This window comes from Orcinus orca, chromosome 14 (genome assembly GCF_937001465.1).
Source record: "Orcinus orca chromosome 14, mOrcOrc1.1, whole genome shotgun sequence".
NCBI lineage: Eukaryota > Metazoa > Chordata > Mammalia > Artiodactyla > Delphinidae > Orcinus > Orcinus orca.
The window spans coordinates 31,273,711-31,298,138 of NC_064572.1; the positions used below are offsets into that span (position 1 = coordinate 31,273,711).

At 37.8% G+C, this 24,428-nt stretch overlaps 1 protein-coding gene and 1 pseudogene across 8 annotated transcripts in view; both read right to left on the reverse strand.

Moving 5' to 3' along the window:
• The window catches only part of CFAP70 (cilia and flagella associated protein 70), an 88,162-nt gene that overhangs the window by 6,877 nt on the left and 56,857 nt on the right, over positions 1–24,428 (reverse strand). For all 8 annotated transcript variants that reach the window (XM_049697270.1, XM_049697275.1, XM_049697273.1 and 5 more), the window contains 9 exons: positions 23,435–23,568; positions 23,198–23,313; positions 22,775–22,999; positions 12,014–12,172; positions 11,331–11,452; positions 9,712–9,864; positions 9,033–9,194; positions 8,276–8,365; positions 3,683–3,784 (listed from right to left, as the gene is read on the reverse strand). In XM_049697270.1, the coding sequence (XP_049553227.1) occupies positions 3,683–3,784; positions 8,276–8,365; positions 9,033–9,194; positions 9,712–9,864; positions 11,331–11,452; positions 12,014–12,172; positions 22,775–22,999; positions 23,198–23,313; positions 23,435–23,568 (1,263 nt within the window). The remainder of the gene's footprint in view (positions 1–3,682; positions 3,785–8,275; positions 8,366–9,032; positions 9,195–9,711; positions 9,865–11,330; positions 11,453–12,013; positions 12,173–22,774; positions 23,000–23,197; positions 23,314–23,434; positions 23,569–24,428) is intronic.
• LOC125961108 (ADP-sugar pyrophosphatase-like) lies at positions 416–3,648 on the reverse strand (annotated as a pseudogene).

Here is a 24,428-nt window from a genome sequence, read left to right on the forward strand (position 1 = left end):
TGTATATATGTCAATCCCAATCTCCCAATTCATTGCTGGGAGATTTTTAAATTACAAATTCAATTTCAATTCTAGTTATCAGTCTGTTCAGATTGTCTATTCCATCTGGACTCAGTGTTGGCAGGTTGTATGTTTCTAGAAATTTGCCCATTTCTTCTAGTTTGTCCAGTTTGTTGGCATATAACTGTCCATACTATCCTCTTATGATTTTTTGTATCTCTGTGGTATCAGTTGTTATTTCTCCTTTTTCATTCTTATTTTGTTTATTTGGGTCCTCTCTCTTTTCTTCTTGGTAAGCCTGGCTAAAGGTTTATCAATTTTGTTTATCTTTTCAAAAAACCAACTCTAGGTTTCATTGATTTTTTTCTATTATTTTTTATCTCTATTTTATTTATTTCATCTCTGATCTTTTTTTTTTGCATTTGGTGTTGCTTTTATTTTATGAAAAAGCTCATTTCAAATCTACATTAAAACTAAGCTGAATACAAAGTCTTAGTGAAGGGGGTCTGGTGGTTCTTTTTACAAAAACATGGCCGCTGTCCTTTGGCCTTAAAACTTCAGGAAGGGCACTTCAAATGGCTTCATCTTTGCACGTTTCAATGCCAGAGCATAGGAATAGACCTAGCGTCTACTGTCAGATGTTCATCAGCTACCAGAGCATCAAGTCTCTTCAGCAGGTCATTCTTTGGTAAGGAAATTACTTCCACAAATTCTCCAACTCCTGGCTTTGGCTCAGGCCTAAGGTTTTCAGCATCATCTCCATTGATAGTTACGGTCATGATGTGTGTGGTACAATTTGACAAACCTGGATCCATACATACAGCTGGAGAACATTCAGCAACATCTCCTTTATAGCCAGTTTCTTCCTCTAGCTCCCAAAGAGCAGCTGCTTCTAGGCTTTCGCTGTCATCAATGAGACCACAGGGAATTCTAAGCAGTAGCCTCCCAGTGGTGGTCAGAACTGCTTTACCAGAATGATACATTCATAATGAAGTGTTCTTTGAAGCACTGGGATAACCGGCCACACCATCAGCAGACTGTCCTTTCCTAGTTGTCCACCTCACAGTTTCCCAAGTTCTTGTTTTACCAGTAAGATCCCTGTCAGTTGTTTTATCAAGCCTGACCCAGGTTCCTTCTGAAATTAACTCTTCTGAAATAATAGACTGGTGTTTTGAGAAGAATCTGCTGGTTCTAGTTTTCCCATTTTCAAACTAGTTAGTCTTTATAGTCCGCAGGCAAGAAGTTCACGCTACTCCCAGGCATGGGACAAAGGGATAGGTACTCCTTTGGGCGGGGGTGCGGGGGGGAGGTGAAAGCATGGGTCTGAGGCCATAGTCTGAGGAGATGTGGTGCTACTGCTCTCTCTAATCTTTATTAATTCCTTCCTTCCACTGACTTTGGGCTTTGTTTGTTCTTCTCTTTCTAATTCTTTTAGGTGGTAGGTTTGGTTGTTTATTTGAGACTTTTCTTGTTTCTTGAGGAAGGCCTATATTGCTATGAAATTCCCTCTTAGAACTGCTTTTGCTTCGTCCCATAGATTTTGGAAAGTTGTGTTTCCATTTTCATTTATCTCGAGGTATTTTCTGAATTCCTCTTTGATTTCATCATTGACCCATTGCTTTTTTAGTAGCATGCTGTTTATTCTACATGTGTTTATTCTTTTTCCCATTTTTCTTTCTATAGTTGATTTCTAGTTTCATACCACTGTGGTTGGAAAAAATGTTTGATATAATTTCTATCCTCTTAAATTTGCTGGGACTTGTTTTGTGGTATATTAGTGTTTCAGGAAATAATCTTGGGGGAGGTCATCTTTAGAACTCTACCTACCAAAAGAAATTGTATATGATTTTCTTTTTGATCTATGAATTAATTAGAAACATCTTTTTAAGTTTACAAATGTATGTGAGTCTTTTGCCCTATCTTTTAGTTGTTGATTTATAATTTTACTGAAGTGTGATCTACATGTATTCATTGAAGCTCTCTTTGTGGTCTAGCATATGGTCAACCTTTATGAATAATTCACTTGTGCTTCAAAAGAATATGTATTCTGTGATTAAGTACAGGGCTATATAATTATTGTTTGAGCTCAACCTTGTTGTTTTATTCAAATCTTACACATCCTTAATTTTTTCCCTATTTGATCTAGCAGTTTCTGAGAGAAGTGTATTAAAATCTTCCATTTTGACCCTTTTAGTTTAAAGATGAAGAAACTGAAGCCCAGCAAGTTTAAGTAACTTCCCCAGTATACCACAGCTAGTTGTGGCACAGCTGGGGTAAGAACTCAGGTATTTCTCATATTGATATTTACTCCAAAGAGAAAGTCCAGTAATTTTTATTCTGTTAGTTTCTCTTATAATCACAATATTCCCTGTCAGTTCTGTGTTGTATTGGCCAATGGAAAACTGAGGGCCACTCTCTTTATTCCCAATCTGAATCTTAGGCTAATGTGCAAGTTATTGAAGCAAGTTATTTTAATTATGGGAGGGTTACTTTCTATAGGTAAAGCAACTATCACAAATTCCCACAATTACACACACACACACAATTTCCCATCTATTTCAAGGATAAGCACCCTCAGCCAGCAGTTCAACAGGATGGAATGATTCAGAAACACTTGTAGAGTATCTCCTTTGCTGGTCTTTGACCTTGTTACATTCTGATACAATATCACTCCCATTTTAAATTTTTTTAAAAGGAAAACAACTTTAATGAAAAAGGAACTCAGGTCATTAAATATAATTAAATACATTTTAAATATAAATACCATGTCTTTCCTGATTAGTATCAGGTAAATATCTAAACTATGTGTCTGAATAGCTAAACCATCTGTCTGAATTCTGGTCTCAAAGAAAAATCTTAGAGACAATTACAAAGAAGATGCTTCATAGCATCAGGTGCATTTTTTAAATGATGGGATCTTTTGGGAAAATAACTTCAGTCTATCAGATTTCTGTTGTTCCTATTGTTGGTAATTCATTTATGGCTACACCCTTATAGTCTACTTTGCCTTTCTTTTTATCATTAGATTCTTATATAGTTTTCTAGACCATATATGACATTTTTGTAGATCCAGAGCATAAATAGGATGACTATACAATCCCAGACTTGAGGTCCTAAACATGAGAGTGAAGGCAGGCAGAGTGGTGCTGAGGAGGGCAGAAGGAGAATCTCTCACCTTCCCCAAGTCTAATCTGCCATCCCACTGCACAGCCCTTGCACATCTCCTAACTGCAACCCCAGACCAAGATCTGATCTGTACATGCTCCTTCATCTTGAGTCAGGGCACACACTGGGCTGGGCTTAGTTTGTGTGGTCTGGGCTGAGGCCTGCTGAGCAGCTCAAAAGTACCACAGGGAGCCCACCCCATCTGAAACCCCCACTGACGGTCAACCCCAATCCACCCCATTACCACTCACCTGAGACCACCAAACCCAAATGCCTCACTCCCATTTTTAGAATCTCCTTTCCAGACAAACACACCTAAGTATATGATTTTCAAGCACATCCTAAGTAGAGGCTTCCCAGACATGAACTCTCCTTCAACATCAGTATAATGACCACATCTGAAGCTCATCAAACCTCTACTATCATGCATTGGTGGCCTTCCCGCTATCTCTTTCTTTACTTGGTCCCTCACCCCTCTGCTCTACAAGAGCATTGTGTAAGGATAATAATCACTCACTTTCAGGCAGACCAGGGCCAGATATGCCCATACTTCAGCATTGTAGTTGTTCAGTGCATTGGCTTCAGAGAGAGCATCCTCAGCCTCTGTGAGCTCATCCAGCTTGATAGAAAAAGAAGATAATGTGATTTGTTAAGTCAAAGTAGTTTTCACTTAAGCCAGCTGGAATCTGTTTAGCTGAAAATGCTATGTCCAAATAATATTGATATATGTGACCCATACTAATAATTTTCAACTTAAAAAATTTTTAGCAACAGAAAAAAAATTTTTAGCAACAGAACTCTTTCTTCAAACAAAATCATATGTGGTGGTGTTCCAATATATGAATGAGTTAAAAGTAGAACTGCTCTGATTAGAAAGTCAGGTACAGGAATCTGGAGCCCTGCCTGCTGGACTCTCGAGTTACACCCCTCTCTTCTTCCTTCTCTCTATAGCAGGCCCATCAGGGCATCCATGAACCATAGAACTTCAGGTGCCAGGGTTGGAAAACCAGAAGTATTCACTATCATGTGTGCCTCATTCAGTGATTTCCCCATACACAGTGGGCTGTCAGATAGATTTGTAGTTTTACATTGTACATCCCTTTCTTAAGTTAAAGTCCTATTAGCCCATCAAAATACTATTGTTTAGAAAGCTTCTCTTTCCCCTAATATTAGTTATTGACAGCACAATCTTGAGCAATCAATACAACATTCAGAGATTCTAGGGCATTCCCTGAGCTCTGGGCACAATGGATATCATTGCTGCTCCCTAATACTGTGAGTCTGTTTTGTAAAATCTTCCAAAAGGCCACCTAAGGAAAGGATAAGATACCTCTCTCTCCCCAGTAAAATCATTCTTCATTTTTCATGTTTTAGAAAATAAAATAACTGGTTTCTAGGCCCAAGACAATATGAAGAATGGCCTTTCGGCAATGCCCATACCTTGGTCCACACTTTAAATGTCTCAGAGATATTGATTCATAATTTAATCAACCTATATTTGCTAAGGATTTATTTTACTCTGTGTCAGGCAGTATGCTAGATACTTAGAATAAAAAGAAAAAATACAACTTTTGCCCAAAGAATTCACTGACAGATATGTAAAAAATTAAGACAAAATGAAAACTCAAACACATAAAGAGTTCTGATAGAAAATAAGCATTTCTATAATAAAAGCATATATATATACATGTATATATATATATACATAAATAATCTAGTGGAGGGACAAAGGAAAAGAGGAATAATTGTACCCCAAGACTAAGGGATGGCTTCAGAGAAGAAACACTGCTGAAGTCAATCCTGAAGGATAAATAGGAGTTTGTTAGCTATACTTCAAGGCATTCCAGGTAAGAGGAACTTCATATACAGAGGCACAGAGGCTTCAGAGAGCATGGCATGCTCAGGAAACTCTTAATATGCTTGTGTGGCTGGAGAAGGGAGGGAAGGGAGAGACAGAGAGAAAGCGAGAGAGAGAAGAGAGAAAAGACAGAAAACAAAGGAAGTGATAAGACCAAGGAGTTAGGAAGAGACCAGATCATTCAAAAAAAATCTGAATATTATTCTGAAATAAGGGGTAGTCACTGAGGAGTTTAAATAGGGAAGTAACCTTGTATTTGCATATTTTAAAGACCACTTTGGTAACAATGCAGGAGATGAATTGAGGGAGGACAGGAGAACACCCTAGCAGGTAAAGAAGGGATGAGGCTTGAATTAGAGCAGTAAAAACACAGATGGAGAGGAGACAGTAGACTCAACAGACATTTAGGAGACAAAATCAATAGGATATTTGATGCCTAATTAAAAGTAATAGAATTAGACTAGGATAGTTATTAAGTTTCTGGCTTGGTTGACTGGATTCATTATAGTCCCATTTACTAAGACAGGGAATACAGGAGAAGGTACAGGCTTAAGGAATGTGAGAATCCTTCTGAGATAAGTTAGGTTATATTTTGGATATGTACATTTTGAGGTGTCTGGGGGACCATCAAATAGAGCTGTCTATTACATTGTTTGATATAAGGGTCAGAACATGAAAAGTGTTATGAACTGAAGCTTTAGGATTCATTGGGGCACAATTGGTAGTTAAGACCACTGGGGTAGATGATATTTCTTAGGGAGAAGAAGTAAGGTGACAGGAGAAGAGCTGGCTATAGAACCCAGGAGGACCCAACAATTATGATGGGCAAAAGACTAGGAGCCAGCAAAAAAAGGCTGAGAAGGACACCAGAGAGGAAGGCGTGGAACTGGAAGGATGTGAATGCAATATTGTGGAAGTCAAGGGAAGAGAGGGTTTCAAGAAGGAGGCAGTCAGCAGGGTTAAGTGCCACAGAGACTTCATCGGAGGGTCTATTGCATTTGGCAATTAGGATGTTATAGGGGGCCCCCATCAGAGAAGTTTCAGCAAAGTGTTAAGGGGTATACACCTAATTGCAAGGAATTGAAGGATAAATGGTACCTGGGAAAGGAACAGATAATTCACATGATTTCAACTTCATTAGTGATGAAAATGTAAATTAGGATATATATCAAATTGGAAAATGATAGTGCCCATTGTTGATGACTTAACAGTAAAATGGACTCTCACACCTGGCAGAATATACATCAGTTTACAGCCTTTCTAGAAAGTGAGTTGACACTATACTTAAAAATTTTTCTACATTCTTTATGAATGTATCCTAAGGAAATAACAGAATTAAGCACAGAGATTTATGTCTTAAGAATGTTTATTTTTGCTTTATTTATAATATATAGATGTAGAAACTAATGACATGTCCAATAAGTGGTTGGTCAAATAGATATGGTATATCCACACATAGGTATAGCATGACTAAAACATTGACTGAGGGGCAGAGATTACTTGGATACCTTAGCAGTGGGACTTAACCCAAGTTTTTTTGAGTTTCTGTATCAATGAAAATATTTTTTATGCTACTTAAAACAAATAGAAGTATGATTTATGCTGAGTAGTTTGTACTGTTGGTTTCTTGTTCTTTTGAAAGTGCTGTTAGGTTTCTAACAGCTACAGATGTTTTACATCCTTTCTGGGAAGGTGGAGTGGGGGCATATGGCTTCTATATAAGTGATCATGTGTCCTGGTTGGCCTGGGACACTACCTGTGTCCCAGTGTAATTATTAATATCACCCTTTTCATTCTCAGAAGTGTCCTGGTTTGTATGATAAATTACATGATAACCTTACTTATGCATCCAAACCAGGGAATACCATGCAGTTATCAAAATTTATGTTTTAGACTATTTGATTATGCGAGAAAGTACCAATGCTATACTGTTAAGTAGAAAAAAAGATTCCAAAGAAGTAAATATATTATTTACAATTTTATACATTAAAATTACTTTCAGGGCTTCCCTGGTGACGCAGTAGCTGGGAATCCGCCTGCCAATGCAGGGGACGCGGGTTCAAGCCCTGGTCCGGGAAGATCGCACATGCCGCAGAGCAACTAAGCCCATGCGCCACAACTACTGAGCCTGCATTCTAGAGCCCATAAGCCACAACTACAGAGCCCGAGTCCCACAAGTACTGAAGCCCACGTGCCCAGAGCCCGTGCTCCACAATAAGAGAAGCCACTGCAATGAGAAGCCCGCGCACTGCAACGAAGAGTAGCCCCCGCTCACCACAACTAGAGAAAGCCCGCATGCATTAACGAAGACCCAATGCAGCCAAAAATAATAAATAAATAAACAAAAGAACTTAAAAAAAAATTACTTTCATATACATACGAAAAAAGACTGGAGGAAAATGCATTCAAATGTTAATAGTGGTTATCACTGAGTGGTGGGGATTATGGATACTTTTATGTTTTCTTCATATTTTGTATTATCCAAATTTCTATAACTATCATATTTTACCTTTATGGTTAAAAAAACAGCAATGAGGAATAGGAGACAAGGAATGTAAACAATTCTTTTGGTTAAGGGTAACAACCAGGGAGGTTGTTACTGTTGTTATTGTTTAATAAGAAGGGGAAAAGTACAGGGAAAGAGCTGATTGGGAAGGAAAACTTAAAAATGTAAATCAAAGAGAAAGAAAATATTAAGAAAGTGAGGGAATAGGAGAAAAGGAGAGGGATAGAATCAAGAATACACATGAAGAAGTTAGACAAGAACAGAAGAATGCATGCGTCTTTCAAAGATTAGAGGAAAGGAGGGAAGGGTGACTAAAGAGTTTATAGGGGCAGTGGAACAAAAGATCTACCAGAAGCTGTAGCAACTCCTCCCACATATAGAAGGGACACAGAGCCTAATAAGTATCAATTAGTTTCTTTAATTTAATTGAGTAGATTCTTTATATCCCATATCACTTTTCTCTTCCAGATAACATAATAAAATTACAAGCTTATGTACCAAATAACATGAAATTTTTTATTATATAGCTTCATGCTTCAGTTTTTGTGGGATTTTTAAAGAATGTTTTATTTTTGTAGTTCAGATTGACCTTCAGTTTACTGAACAGCTTTGAAGAGCAACTTTTCATTAGAGAAGACTGCCCTGATAGCCTTCCTACCACCATCCAAACTCCCAGGATGCGTGTAAGGCCAAGGAGTCAAGGTCAGCTGTATGCACAGGCTAGTCTCAAGACCTGATCCTCTTACCTTATAACAGGCGATTCCCAGTCCTAGCCAGGTAAGGCATGAAGGCGATCTCTTACAGACTTGCAGGTAGGTTTTCTTCGCCTTTTCGTACTGTAGAAAGAAAGCACCACTAAGCTATTGATCTGGAAGCTTCAAACACTGCATTTCTAGGATAACCATGAGGCTTCTGTAATTGTACTCCACACCAATCTAAGTTAGATGAGTCCTTGGATTATGTATATATATGTTTATATATATATATATTTAAATATATTTTATATATATTTAAAAAATATATATATTTTTTAAGACAACTTTTTAAGAGAAGTTTTATGTTCACAGCAAAATTGAGAGGAAAGAACAGAGATTTTCCATTTACCCACTGTCCCCACACATGCATAGCCTCTCCCATTATCAACATCCCCGACCAGAGTGGTACCTTTCTGTTAGTTAAGTCAAGCTAAGAATGCTTCTACACTTTTAATAAAAGAAAGCTAAAATAATAGCTAAAATAACACTTACTGAGTTCTTAACAACTTTTTTAGTATCATAATGGTTAAAACCACAGACTCTAGTATTAGGCTGCCTGGATTTGAATCCTACTTCTATTAATTACTGGTTATCTGATGTTGGGCAAGTCACTTTACCTTTGGATGTAAAAGTGTCATCATCATATTACTATTCTTACTCCACAAAGATGGATGTTAATGCTTGAACTGTAATCAGGTCCCAGACAATGACCTGATTTACATAGTTACTCCCCATCTCTCTTCCTCACCTCTTTCTCTTCCAGATATATCTGCCCCAGTCGCAGGAAGATGAAGTGCATCTCAGAAGCATCCACTACAAAACTAATGGTTCGCTCATAGCATGCCTTGGCCTCAGCATGATTTCCACTCAGAAAATAGAGATGGCCTTTCACGCCCCAGACGTTAGGGTTCTAAGAAAGTGAAGAACAAGTAGTACATGGGATGAGGTGGTATTTAAAAGTACATTAATGATCTTTGTTTAACATTTAAATTTAGACGAAGTCCATGTTCTTTTGCAAATTAGAAAGAGGGCCATTCAGTTGCACTGGGAGATACTGTTCTAGCACTGCCCTCTCATTTTTTTCTTGCATTCTTCAAAGCCATTTTGTCTTTGGGGAAAATATTAAGAAAAATATTCATGCATAACCATGATGATGTTCACAATGAGAAAGTAGAAGTTCAGGAAACTTGAAATAGATAAAGTGTCTGCTAAAGAGCTGTCCTTATCCTTTCTCTGTCCTTTGTAAAAGTCATGATTGATTAAGAAAAACAAATGGAAGGAAATTAGATAAATGAGTTTACTGACAGCTGATGACCCCCACCTCTGGTAACCAGAAATCTACCTGTGATATGGCATCACCACCTTTAAGAAGGCCTACTTGTCCCTTCTCCAAACTAAACTTAAGACACTCTAGCAAAAGTTATTACCAGGTAGTCCATCTGAGCTGCTTGTTGAAGGTATTCCTCTGCTTTAGCAAAATCCTTCTTGAGTAGGTGTGTCTGGGCCAGCACCAAGTAATACTCACAGCTGGGGCCTCCATGAGGGCATAATAACTCATGTGCAAGCACTCTGTGTACATACTGCAAGGAAAACTCAGATTATAAGAAACATGTAAATGACTGTATGGTGTCAATTCCATAGCTCTCATGGTTGAAGATTATGTCTCTGATAATAAATAATAAGAAACATATTATAGAATGAAATGATTATCAATTTCAAAAGGTTAGAGGTGAATTATAAACATTCAGTATATCATGGTTCCATTACCAGCTATTCATGTAGTAACATTTCCAAGTGAATTATCTACAGTACTGTATAATTCTGGTCTTGCTGGTCATACTAGATGAGTTTTAGCCTATTGTGTAGCAGACAAAAGCATTTCATCAACCACCCCATTTTCATACGAGGTAACGTTTTCAGGCATTTGTATTTATACGGAAACTTAGAGTGAGGCAAAACCTCCCTTTCTAAAATTCTAGACTCAGGATCTTAGAAACATAAATGTCTGTTTCTGACACACTCTCAAGCATTTGTTATGTTCACCAGTTTTATACTTTGGGCTATACTTTGTTTTTAATATGATATAAGGCCTGCAAATTTGACAAAGTCATATGTACTTGCTAAGAAGAGGGGAAACCCTTCTTCTCCCTTTGTTCTCATCTCAGCCTATAATATAGAAACCTCCACTAATAATGAAACCTTCTTAAGAAAATACTGACGGGGAGGCTCTGCAGCTGTTCCCTCTACCTGCATACTGACTCTTGGACATGGGGGAAAAGTGATTTATTTAATTAGGGAGACAGAGAGACTATTTCTCTATTGTGAAAGGTTAGTATATTAAAGCCTCCTGTTTAACATGGCCCACTCCCACCTAGTTCATAATTCTTGCCCTGTCTTGAGTTGCCCACCCTCAAGTGGCACATGCACTCTATAGGTTGAGGGCCAAATCTCTTGCCTCCTGGATCTTGCTCTCTCTCTTACTGCTCACTTCATGGATATGTTTCTCATTTCCTATGTGGTAGGTAGACCTTACAGGATGCTCTTTTTCTCTGAGAGGAGACAGCAATTCTCCAGCTGTTCCACCTGTGACTGCATGGGTAAATCAAATCTGGGACCAGTCACATATCCATCCCAGTTATATCAATAAAAAATTAGTATTTTTATCCCCCCATATAGCACTGTGTATCTGTTTCCAATTGGTTCAGAACCTGGAAGGGAAGAAGGGTGTGCTTAGGCTCCTGTGAACCCCCAACACTCACATAACATGAGTTCCCACAATAAAGTAACATCAGGCTACATATGACTCAGAGTCTGATTTTGCTTTGCTGGTATTCTATAGGGAGCAGACGTGCAGTGAGGTCTCCTGATGCTCTCTGCAGAGAGTAGTTCATGTTTGAATGTTTATTCCATTGTGTCTATAGTGTGCTCTCAAAGCATGTTTGATTTCTGCATCATACACAGTTAAGCTTGCGAAGACATCACTATGACAGAATAAGTAGTTCATTAAAATCTTTCCCTCTACTTGCCCTTTTTCAAATATTCTGACCTGCACAGCATTGACCTTCATCAAGAAGCGTATGGTCTCCATGAAGATGGTGGCAGGAGTTTGGGAAACACTATAAAGGGTGGGATGCAGACAAGTAGATGACTCTTGACATTCTGATGCTTCTGAAAATATGATATTAAAATAATAGACAATTAGATATAAAGGAAAAATTCAGAAGCTCAGACACATAGCAGGGAGAGTATTCTACTCTAATATATGAGAGAAATTATAATCTTGAAAGCAATAGATTATTCTACAGCAATGGCCCCCAAGGAGATCTTAAAGGTTCTTGAGGTTATTCTACTGGTGGTTCCAAATGCAAGCTGAATGAATAAAAGCTTTTTTTTAAAAAAAAAAAGTATTCAGATCTTCCTGAATGTGAAACAGATTTGTAGATACTTTGAATCTTTAGATACTGTAAAAATGAAAATTCATTGCCAGAAAATCATAGGTCTATAGTTGGCTACTTCTCTGAGCTAAATGTAAATCCTCTACAGAAAGAGTTGCATTACTGAGACTGGATTTCAGAGTCTAGCCTCACATGAAGGAATTTAGACAATATTACAGATAAACTAATCAACTTCAAACAAGTTAAGATTGCCATTTTGGTCAGCAAAAGAGTTTTCAACATTGTCTAGTTTGTTTATCCCCTTCGTCCAAGTGGAAATCTTTATTCTAATTACCTTTTTTTGATGGTATCTCCTTCATAAATGTGTTGGATGGTTTTTGGCTGGTAGTTGGATCCTGAGACTGTACAGACAAAATGGGTTCATGTGACTCAGACTGCAGGTTAGAGGATTCATCAAGAAATTCATCTAGAATGGATAATGGAGCTCCTAGTCCTAAAAAGATTATATTTTAATGAGATAAAAACCTACCTTCCTACATTGTATATTAAAAGGTTATTACAGGAGATAAATACAATTAATTTCCAAAGCATAGGAAACATAACCCCTAAATATTGCATGGAAAGACTTGTTTTGCAGATTTTTTATATTTCTGAATAATTTAGAGTGCAAGCTAAACAGACAGCACAGCTCCTGCCACTATGACCCCCCAGTTGAACCCTTCTGCCAGCCCAAGTCATGATAGTGTCAAACAAATACCTATTACAAAAGCTATATGCTAAGCCTAGAATCTCAAGAATCCAGAGGAGAAGATTAATATTTAGATAATATTAAAACCCTTTAAGAACAGGAATTCTATTTTATTTCACTGTTCAAAAATCACATCATCGGGCTTCCCTGGTGGCGCAGTGGTTGAGAGTCCGCCTGCCGATGCAGGGGACATGGGTTCGTGCCCCGGTCCGGGAAGATCCCACATGCTGCGGAGCAGCTGGGCCCGTGAGCCATGGCCGCTGAGCCTGCGCGTCCGGAGCCTGTGCTCCGCAATGGGAGAGGCCACGGCAGTGAGAGGCCCGCGTACCGAAAAAAAAAAAATCACCATCATCATAAGTAGTTATATATGAACATGGCTATATGCCAGGTATTATATTAAGGATTGTAATGTACAATCTTATTTATTTTTCACAACACTATGAGATATACTTATTATGCTCCATTAAACAAAGTGAACCACAGAAAAGTTAAAAAATTTGCTGAAGCTCTTAAACATTCCAAGCTGCCTCTCACATAAACAAATGTTTTAGGAATAAAAATAAAAAGCAATGCTGGTTAGGAAATGATCAGTGCCAGCTGGTTCTGAATCAGAAGAGGTCACTCTCAGCTAGAGAAAAAGATATGGCTTTGAAAAATAGGTAGAAGTTGGATAGGTAGAGAGGTAGGGGCTAAAGCATGGAAGTAGCAAGGTAATTATTTTTATGGGTATTGAGGATTGCATAGTAAAAATTAAGGAAAGGTAGGTTGGGGGCTAGACTGTATTGATATTTGAATGCTAGGAGTTTTCTTCTGTAGGAAAAAGAAGAGGTTTACAATGAAGAGTTTTGAGCAGAAAAATCAGAGGATGAAAGTGGGATTTTATGAAGATTACTCTAGCAGTACTATGCAGCAAGGAGAAAAAAAATGTTGATGGAGACAAAGAAGTCTGTAATAAGGCTGTTATAACATTCTGGATATTGGTAATGGAGAGTAGTGTAAATATAAAAGGAAGATGTAGGGAGCATTTTGAAAGAAAACCAAATGGTCTGGGAAATCAACTTGATATTGGGATCGGGGGAAGCTCAGGCAAGCAAGCAAGAAGCAGCAGGGATGACTCTGAGATCATGAGCTTGGGTGCGTAATATAATGATGTAGAGTCAGTTTGAGATATGAGGAGATGAGTTAACTAGTGGAAAAATCCAACTGCTGGATTCTGGAGGGATGTCAAGGTTAAAGATAGAAATCTGGGGCTTCCCTGGTGGCGCAGTGGTTGAGAATCTGCCTGCCAATGCAGGGGACACGGGTTCCAACCCTGGTCTGGGAAGATCCCACATGCCGTGGAGCAACTAGGCCCGTGAGCCACAACTACTGAGCCTGCGCATCTGGAGCTTGTGCTCCGCAATAAGAGAGGCCGCGACAGTAAGAGGCCCACGCACCGCGATGAAGAGTGGCCCCCGCTCGCCGCAACTGGAGAAAGACCCAACACAGCCAAAAATAAATAAATAAATAAAAATTATATTAAAAAAAAGATAGAAATCTGACAGTTATCAGAAGTGAAAATAGAAACTGTGAGGGTAGGTGAGCTCCTAGAAAGTACGACAGTATTACTGGGAAATGATTACATCTAATGGGTATGACAAGAAAGTGAAGCAATCAAAGGAAACCCAAACTATTGGAGATGGAGTTAATCCAACATGTATTTCAAGAAAAGAGAATGGTTAAATATGCAGACTGATCATTGAGAAGTGATGATCTTAATGAAAAAAATGAAACTGGAGAGGTGGCCAAAATGGCAGAGTAGGAAGACCCTGAACTCACTGCTTCCCATGGACACACCAAAATTACAACCACTTACAGAACAACTATCTACGAAAATGACACGGAGACTAGAAGAAAATATTTTCCACACCAAAGACTTAAAAAAGGAACCACAGTGAGATGGTAGGGGGGACAGGGACATGGTATAGTCAGGACCCACACCCTCAGGTTGGTGACCAACATACAAGAGGAATATCACAATCATAGAGGTCCTCCCCAAGGAGTGAGGGGTCATAGTCCTATATCAGGCTCCTCAAACTAGGGATCCTGAACCAGGAAGGACTGGCACTTAGGATCAGGAGAGCTGAAGGACTACAGGAAATAGAGACTCCAATTTTAAAGGGAGCGCACAAAATCTCTCATGCTCCCAGTCCCAGTGCAGAGGCAGTAGTTTGAAAGAAGCCTGGGTCAGACCCACTTGCTGATCTTGGAGAGCCTATTGGATGGCAGGAGGCAACTGGTACTCCCTCTGGGGATGGAGACACTGTTGACAGCCATTTGGGGATCATTCTACCATGATAACACTGGTACTGGCAAGTGCCATTTTAGAATCCTCCCGCTAGCTTACTACCACTGGGGACTGAACCCACCCACCAGGGGGTTGGCACAAGCCATGAGCCCTCCTGGAGCTCACAGACAGCTGCACAGGGATACAGCCTAGCCCACCAGTGGGCCAGCACCAGCCCCAATTCCTGCCAGGGCTGCACAGCCAACCACACAGGAAGCCTACTGTGCCCTCCATTGGGCCCTCAGCCACCACATGAGGCACTGCCTCACAGACAACTGGGCCAGGGCCCAGCTACGCCTACCAGCATGCCCACATTAGTTCACCTTGCCACAAAAGAAGAATGCATGCAGCCTACATACAGGATACCTCTAGAGCACATAACTCTGGTGACGAGAATCGAGTGCCCTGCTGGGCCCCATTGGACATCTCCTACATAAGGCCATTTCTTCAAGATTGGGAAGTGTAACCAACTTACCTCCCTACCACACAGAAATAAACAGAGAATTGGGCAAAATGAAGAGACAGATGAATATGTTACCAATGAAAGAACAAGACATAACCTCAGTAAAAGAACTAAAAAAAGTGGAGATAAGCAATCTTTCCACTTCTTTGAATCATCTTCAGTTGCCTTTATCAGTTTTTTATAGTTCTCAGTAGATAAGTCTCTCACCTCCTTGGTCAGGTTTATTCCTATGTATTTTGTTTTGTTTTCTTTTTTGGATACGATTTTAAAAGGATTGTTTTTTGTTTTGTTTTGTTTTGACTTTCCCTTTCTGATATTTCATTGCTAGTGTAAAGAAATGCAACAGATTTCTGTATGTCAATCTTGTATCCTGCTACCTTGCTAAATTTGTTTATCAGTTCTAGAAGTTTTTGTGTGAAATCTTTAGGGTTTTCTCCATATAGTATCATGTCATGTGCATATAATGACAATTATACCTCTTACAATCTGGATACCTTTTATTTCTTTTTCTTGTCTGATTGCTGTGGCTAGGACTTCCAATACCATGTTGAATAGAAGGGGTAAGAGTGGGTATCCTTGTCTTGTTCCAGATTTTAGTGGGAAGGCTTTTAGCTTTTCACCGTTGAGTATTATATTAGCTGTGCGTTTGTTATAAATAGCTTTTATTATGTTGAGATATGTTCCCTGTATACCTACTTTGGTAAGACTTTTTATCATGAATGGATGTTGAATTTTGTCAAATGCTTTTTCTGCATCTATTGAGATGATCATGTAGTTTTTGTCTTTTCTTTTGTTGATGTGGTGTATCACATTGATTGATTTGCATATGTTGAACCGTCCTTGTGAACTTGGGATAAACTTGGTCATACTGTATGATCTTTTTTTACGTGTTGTTGGATTCGGTTTGCTAATATTTTGTTGAGAATTTTTCATTAAATACAAAGTTAAAAGAAAAGATATGATAACTATATAAGCAGAAATCAATAAAATTAAAATTGAAAATTAATAGAGAAGATTAATGAAACCAAAAGTTGGCTCTTTGAAAAGATCAATAAAATCATTAAGTCGTTAGCCAGGCTAACTAAAAAAAAAAAAAGAAAGAAAGAAAAAGAGGACATATTACTAATATCAGAAATGAAAGAAGAGACATCACTACAGATCCCATGGACATTAAAAAGATAGTAAAGGGCTTCCCTGGTGGTGCAGTGGTTAAGAATCCACCTGCCAATGCAGGGGACACGGGTTCGAGCCCTGGTCCAGGAAGATCCCACATGCCGCGGAACAACTAAGCCTGTGTGCCACAACTACTGATCCTGCACTCTACAGCCCACGAGCCACAACTACTGAACCCTCGTGCCACACTACTGAAGTGCACGCACCTAGCGCCCATGCTCTGCAACAAGAGAAGCCACTTCAATGAGAGGCCCACACACAGCAACAAAGAGTAGCCCCCACTCGCCGCAACTAGAGAAAGCCCACGTGCAGCAATGAAGACCCAATGCAGCCAAATAAATAAATAAATATTTTAAAAAGATAGTAAAGGAATATTATGAACACTTATGTGCCCACAAATTTAATAACCTAGATGAAATGGACCAACTTCCTAAAAAACATAATCTTCCAAAACTTACACAAGGAGAAACAGACAATCTGAATAGGACTATATCTGTTAAATATACTGAATCAGTAATTAATAACCTTCCAATACAGAAAATACAAGGGTCAGATGGGTTCACTGGTGAATTCTCCCAAACATTTAAATAAGAGATTACACCATTTCTATACAATATCTTTAAGAGGACAGAAGCAGAAGGAATACTTCCTAAGTCATTCTATGAGGCCAACATTTTCCTAATACCAAAACCAGACAAAGACTTTACAAGACAAGAAAACTACAGACTATTATCTCTCATGAATATAGATTCAAAAATTGTCAACAAAATATTAGCAAATCAAATTCAACAATATATAAAAGAATTATACACCATGGCCAAATAGGATTTAACGTAGGTATGCAAGGCTGGTTGAACTTTCAAAGACTGACTAATGTAATCCAGAATATCAACAGGCTAAAGAAGAAAATCATATGATCATATCAATAGATGCAGAAAAAGCATTTGACAAAATCTAACGCCTCTTCAAGATAAAAACTCTCAGTAAACTAGGAATTGAGGGAAACTTCCTGGACTTGATTAAGAATATCTACAAAAAACTATAGCTATCATCATACTTAGTGGTAAGAAACTTGAAGTTTTCCCACAAGGTCAGAAACAAGGGAAGGATGTCCCTTCTCACCACTGCTTTTCAACATCATACATTATACTGTAAGTCCTGGCTATGCAACAAGACAAGAAAAAGAAATAAAAGAAATACAAATTGGGAAGGAAGGAATACAAATTGAGAAGGAATAAATACAACTGTCTTTGTTTGCAAAAGATATGATTGTCTATGTAGAAAGTCCAAAAGAAGTGACCAAAAATACTCCTGGAACTAATAAGCAATTATAGCAAAATTGCAGGATACAAGGTTAATATATAAAAGTTAATCTATATACCAGCAACAAATAAGTGCAATTTGAAATTTAAGCACAACACTATCTATATTGGCATCCAAAAAATGAAAAACTTAGGTATAAATCTGACAAAATATATACAAGTTCTGTATAAGGAAAACTACAATCTATGATGAACTAAATCAAAAAAGAACTAAATAAATGGAGAGATAGTTCATGTTAATGGATAGGAAGATTCACTATCATCAGGATGTCAGTTCTTCCCAATTTGATCTATGGATTCAATGCAATCCCAATCAAAGTCCCAGAAAGTTATTCTGTGGATATCAAAAAACTGATTCTAAAGTTTATATGGAGAGGCAAAAGACACAGAACAGCTAACATAATATTTAAGGAGAACAAAGTTGGAGAACTGACCCTACCTGACTTCAAGACACACTATAAAGCTTCAATAATCAAGACAGTGTGGTACTGCCAAAAGAATAGACAAATAGATTGGTGGAACAGAATAGGGAGCCCAGAAATAGACCCACATTAATATAAACTAATCTTTGACAAAAAAACAAAGGTAATACAATTGAGCAAAGATAGACTTTTCAGCAAATAGCAGTGGAACAATTGGACATCTACATGCAAAAAAATGAATCTAAACACAGACATCATAACATCACAAAAATTAACTCAAAATGGATCACAGGGCTTCCCTGGTGGTGCAGTGGTTGAGAGTCCGCTTGCAGATGCAGGGGACACGGGTTCGTGCCCCAGTCCGGGAGGATCCCACATGCCGCGGAGCGGCTGGGCCCGTGAGCCATGGCCGCTGAGCCTGCGCGTCCGGAGCCTGTGCTCCGCAACGGGAGAGGCCACAACAGTGAGAGGCCTGCATACCACAAAAAAAAAAAAAAGGATCACAGAACTAAGTGTAAAATGCAAAAACTATAAAACTCCTAGAAGATAACATAAGAGAAAACCTAGATGACATTGAGTATGGCTATTTAGATAGAACACCAAAGGCATGACCCATGAAAGAAGGAATTGACAAGCTGGACTTCACTGAAACTAAAAACTCAGGCTCTGCAAAGGACAATGTGAAGAGAATGAGAAGACAAGCCATAGGACTGGGAGAAAATGTTTGCAAAAGACACATCTGATAAAAGACTTAGTCAAAATATACAAAGAACTCTTAAAACTAACAATAAGAATATAAAGGACTTGATTAAAAAGTGGCCAAAGACCTTAACATACATCTCACCAAAGAAGATATACAGATGGCACATAAGCTTTTAAGATACTGCATATCATATGTCACCAGGCATGGTGATAATGGGGCAGAAAGACTATGCATGTGTGGAGGCAAGAAGTATATGTGAAATCTCTATACTTTCCTTTTAATCTTGCTGTGAACCTAAAACTGCTCTAAAAAATGAAGTGTATTTAAAAATAAAAGATTAATATGAAAAATCATATTCTAATAAATTTTTAAAACTAGATGAAATTGATGAACTCTAAAAAGTATAAAATACCATGAATAACACAATAAGAAATACAGAATGCAAATTCTTAAAGATTAAGAAAATGAAATGATAGTCAATACCTCCTTTGCCAAAAACCCCAGGTCCCAGTTGTTTTATGGTTGAGTTCTGCCAAATGTTTAAGTCAAAATCAACTGTATCATATATAAGTTGATACAGAAGAGCAAAGGAAAGGTGTCAAATAATCTTGATTATAAAAATAGATGACAGGGGGCTTCCCTGGTGGCGCAGTGGTTTAGAGTCCGCCTGCCAGTGCAGGGGACATGGGTTCGTGCCCCGGTCCGGGAAGATCCCACATGCCGCGGAGCAGCTGGGCCCGTGAGCCATGGCTGCTGAGCCTGTGCATCCGGAGCCTGTGCTCCGGAAACAGTGAGAGGCCCACGTACCGCAAAAAAAAAAAAAAAAAAAAATAGACGACAAAAGAAAATTACCGTCTATTTCATTTATGAACATAGATGCAAAGATCCAAAATAAAGCATTAGTTATTCAAATCCAAAGGTATATTAAAAACTAATACATTATGATCAAGTAGGATTTCCAATTATTGCAAGAATTGTTCAATATAAAAGAAATCTGTCAATGTTGTTCACTGTATTAATAGATAAAAGGAGAAAATTATTTTTTTCAACTGATGCAGAAAAAGAATTTGATAAAGATCAACACCTATTAATGAAAAAAACTCTTTGGAAATTAAGAATAGAAGAGATCCTCCTTAATTCTGTAAAGGTTTTTCAGAAAAAGCTTACAGCATATTTTACATTTAATAGACAAACTTTAAACTCATTCCCCTTAAGACAGGAAAGAAGACAATGCTGAACAACACAACTAATATACAACATATTATTGTAGATAATAAAAAGACATGAGTAGTATGAGGATTGGGAGGAAAACGTAACACTGTCATTATTGGCAGATGATATGATAATCATATTCTGGAAAAAAATAACAGAATTAATAATCTACTTGAATCAATAAGAGTCAAACAAGATTGTCATATACAAGTTCAATCTAAAAAACAATAGTATACACTAAAATCTAAAATGTAGAAAATCAACAGCATACACTAAAAAATACAGCAATAACCAACTAGAAAACATAATTAAAATAAGATACTATTATGATAGCAATGGAATCTATAAAATATCTATGAATTACTTAAACAGGGCCTCACTGGAAAAAAATGTTATAACTTTAATAAAGAACCCAGAAGATGACCAGAGTAAATGGAGAGATCCTCCACACACCTGGATGGAATGGTTTAATAATATGCAGATGTTAATTAGCCCTAAATTTATCTATAAATTCAATACAGTCCAAATAAAATTTCCAACTGGATTTTTAATGTACTTGATAAACTCACTATAAAATTCATACAGATGAATAAACATTCATGAATAGGTAAGTCAGGTATAAAAAAGGCAAGTAAATGGGAGAACCTCATATGTCAGATACGAAGGCATACTATAACACCACAGCAATAAAGAGTGTGATATTGTTTTAATATCAGACAAATGAGACAGAACAGAGAGCTCAGAGACATATATACCTTAAATCAAAGGATAAAAGATGATGGTTTAATAGATGGTTTTGAGAAAACTAGATCTATATGTGGAGAAAAATAAAATTTGATGCCTACCTTGCATCACAGTCAAAGATGGAATCCTGATAGATTAAAGATCTAAGTAGGGACTTCCCTGGTGGCGTAGTGGTTAAGAACCCGCCTGCCAATGCAGGGAACACAGGTTTGAGACCTGGTCTGGGAAGATCCCACATGCCACAGAGCAACTAAGCCTGTGTGCCACAACTACTGAGCCTGCGCTCTAGAGCCCGTGAGCCATAACTACTGAGGCCGCGTGCCACAACTACTGAAGCCCACACACCTACAGCCCGTGCTCCGCAACAAGAGAAGCCACCACAATAAGAAGCCCGCATGCTGCAATGAAGAGTACCGCTCACTGCTACTAGAGAAAGCCCACGTACAGCAACGAGGACCCAAGGCGGCCAAAAATAAATAAATAAAATAATAAAAATAAATTTTAAAAATGATCTAAATGTAAAACTAATATTATAAAGTTAATTGAAGAAAATGTGACTTGAGGCAAGAACTATTTAAACAAAACTTCAAAGGCACAAAACTACAAAGCATTTGGAGAGTTGAACAACACAATCAACTAATTAAACCTACTTATAGAGCACTCCACTCAATGACAGCAGAATACACACTCTTTTCAAGTGTATATGGGATCAAGACAGATCAAACACTAGACCATAAAACAAGTCCAAATAAATTTAAAAGGATTCAAATCATGCAAAGCACATTTTCTAATCACAATGAAATTAAATTAGAAATAAAAAACAAAGACATCTGGAAAAACCCCCAAATAGTTAGAAAATAAAAAACATACTGTTAGATAACCCAGGGTCCCAGCTATTCAACTTCTAAGTATTTACCCAAGATAATGAAAGTATATGTCTATACAAAGACTTGTACACAAATATCCATAGCAGCTTTATTTTAATAGTCCCAAACTAGAAACAACCCAAATATATATCAACAGGTGACTAAATAAACATACCGTGGTATCTCTGTACATCAGGATACTATTTAGAAATAAAAAATGACGAACTACTGATATGGGCAACAACATGTTTGAAACTCAAAATAATTAGGCTTAATGGAAGAAGTCAGACAAAAAAGAGTATATACTGTGTGATTCTGTTTAATTCTAAAATTCTAGAATATGCAAACTCATTTATAGTGATAGAATAAGCAAACTCATCTATAGTGATAGAAAGTTGATTGGTGGTTATCTGGAAATAGGAGCAAGAGAAAGAGATTACAAATGGGCACAAGGGAAGTTTTGGGGATTTGGGATATGTTCATTATCTTGATTGTGGTGATGTTTCCATGGGTGTGTTCATATGTCAAAACATCAAATTATACATTAAATATGTGCAGTTTATGAAATGTCCATTATACCTCAAACTGTTGAAAATACATGTTCACAAAATAACAATGTACAATAACTTATAAACAAAATAACATATGGAAGAAACACATAAACAAAAATACACACATTAAACACATTAGAATGACTGATTTCCTAAAGTGGAGGAAAGGAGAATGTCAATGAAGAACAGGAAAAAAATACAGTGTATAAATAAACAAATAAATTTAACAATCACAAGAATGGGACCTTACATACTGAGGAAGAGAGTGAGGGGAAAAAGAATGAAATTTACTCAGCTAAAATGATACCCCTTTTAGGGATACACAGAGACAGTAAATTCTCTAAGTCTCAAAAAACTGAATAGCAACAAGTAGAAGCTTCCAACTTTCTGTCACATGAATGAGGAAACACTTAGAAGGACTCTTTCCTGGTATCCCTGGAACAACTCAAAACTCCACCTTCTCATTCATTTAACAGCTATTTACTGAGTACCTACTATGTGCCAGGTCATACTCATAAGGCCAGTAATTTTTTCCAATAGCCACTCATCATCTCCCTGGTCCTACCTGCTGGGACTTCCACCTTGACTGCTGCTGTAGAAGAACCACTGGTTATTCCCCAAGGGCCTAAACAGGAGTCGTCTTTCCCTCCTTCTTCAACATACTCCACAGTACCGGTGCTCCTCTGCTTTGTAACTGGTGTCTGAAGCACTCGTGCCTGAAGCTGTTTGAAGGCTTCATGAAATGCCATTTCCATTCGAATATCATTGTTTTGAATTTCATAGTACAAGCCTGAAGAAAAAAAGATGTTGAAATAAATGTGACTAATTTCCCACCATCATATACTGAAGAATGACAACATTTCACTTAAATTTCCCACACTTTTACTAAAGTTTAAGAACTACACAATGAGCCATTTAAGAGTGGAAAGAGAAAGGGAAAATCTTCTAATGAAAGAAAACACATTCATATCACAGGAAAATATCAAACCAAGTAAAGTCCAGGCTACAACATTAGTTGGCTCCAAGCAAGTAGCATCTTCAAAGAAAATTTCTGCCTGTTCATAGTTCTCCATCAGGACAGCCAGGACACCACACAGCAACAAGCTGAGAAGAGACCACCAACATGATTAACAACATGGTCCCATGTCACAGTCATGGAACCAAGACAATTTCATATAGAAGCTTATCTGCTCCTACTCATTCCTTATCTCCCTTCCAACCATACCTGTGGATATGATTCTGGTTCAGGGAAAGGGCTTTCCGAAAACACTCTTGTGCTTTGATATTGTCTTCAGTTAGGAGGCAGAAGGCACCGTAGTCCAGCCAGTGCTCCAGGTTCTGGGGCTCACGAACCAACCTCTATCACATGAAACATCAGGAGGACCAAGGTTATTGTGATGCTATGTCATATTCTTTATGCACACAACATCACACAGTAAGCACTCCATAAATACTATAAGCTCTATGAAAGTAGAAACTATGACTAAGAAGTCATAGAACAGTCCAAATGCCTAGAACAGTCACTTCTCTGGCTTATAGTATGTGGTCAATAAATATTTGATGAAATAATGTAAAAAACGAATCCTCAACTCATTGCTTCCTAGTGTCAGTGTTCTGGTCATCATACGCTCATCCAATTACTTGGGAACCAAAAGGTTCATTTTATATTTCATTTTAAAGATTTACATATAATCATTTCTGTCACAGTCTTGAGAATGCAAACATAAGCTTATCCACAAATACGTAATAATAAAAGCAACTCATAATGAGTTAAAACTATAAAACATTGCTGAAAGAAATTAAAGAAGACATAAACAAATGGAAATACATTCCATGTTCACAGATTGCAAGACTTAATATTGTTAAGATATCATACAGTCCAAAGCAATTTACAGATTCAATGCAATATCTATCAAAATTCCAATGCTGTGTTTTGCAGAAATATAAAAGCCCATTCTAAAGTTCATATGGAATCTTAAGGGACCCTGAATATCCAAAGCAATCTTAAAAAAGAGCAAAACTGGAAGACCCACACTTCCTGATTTCAAAACTTATAAAGCTATAGTAATCAGCCTGATACTGGTATAAAGACAGACATAGAGACCAAGGGAATAGAACAGAGAGCCCAGAAATAAATCACTTTTGACAAAGGTGACAAGACCACTCAATAGGGAAAGGACAGTCTTTTAAGCAAACTGTGCTAAGAAAACTGGATATCC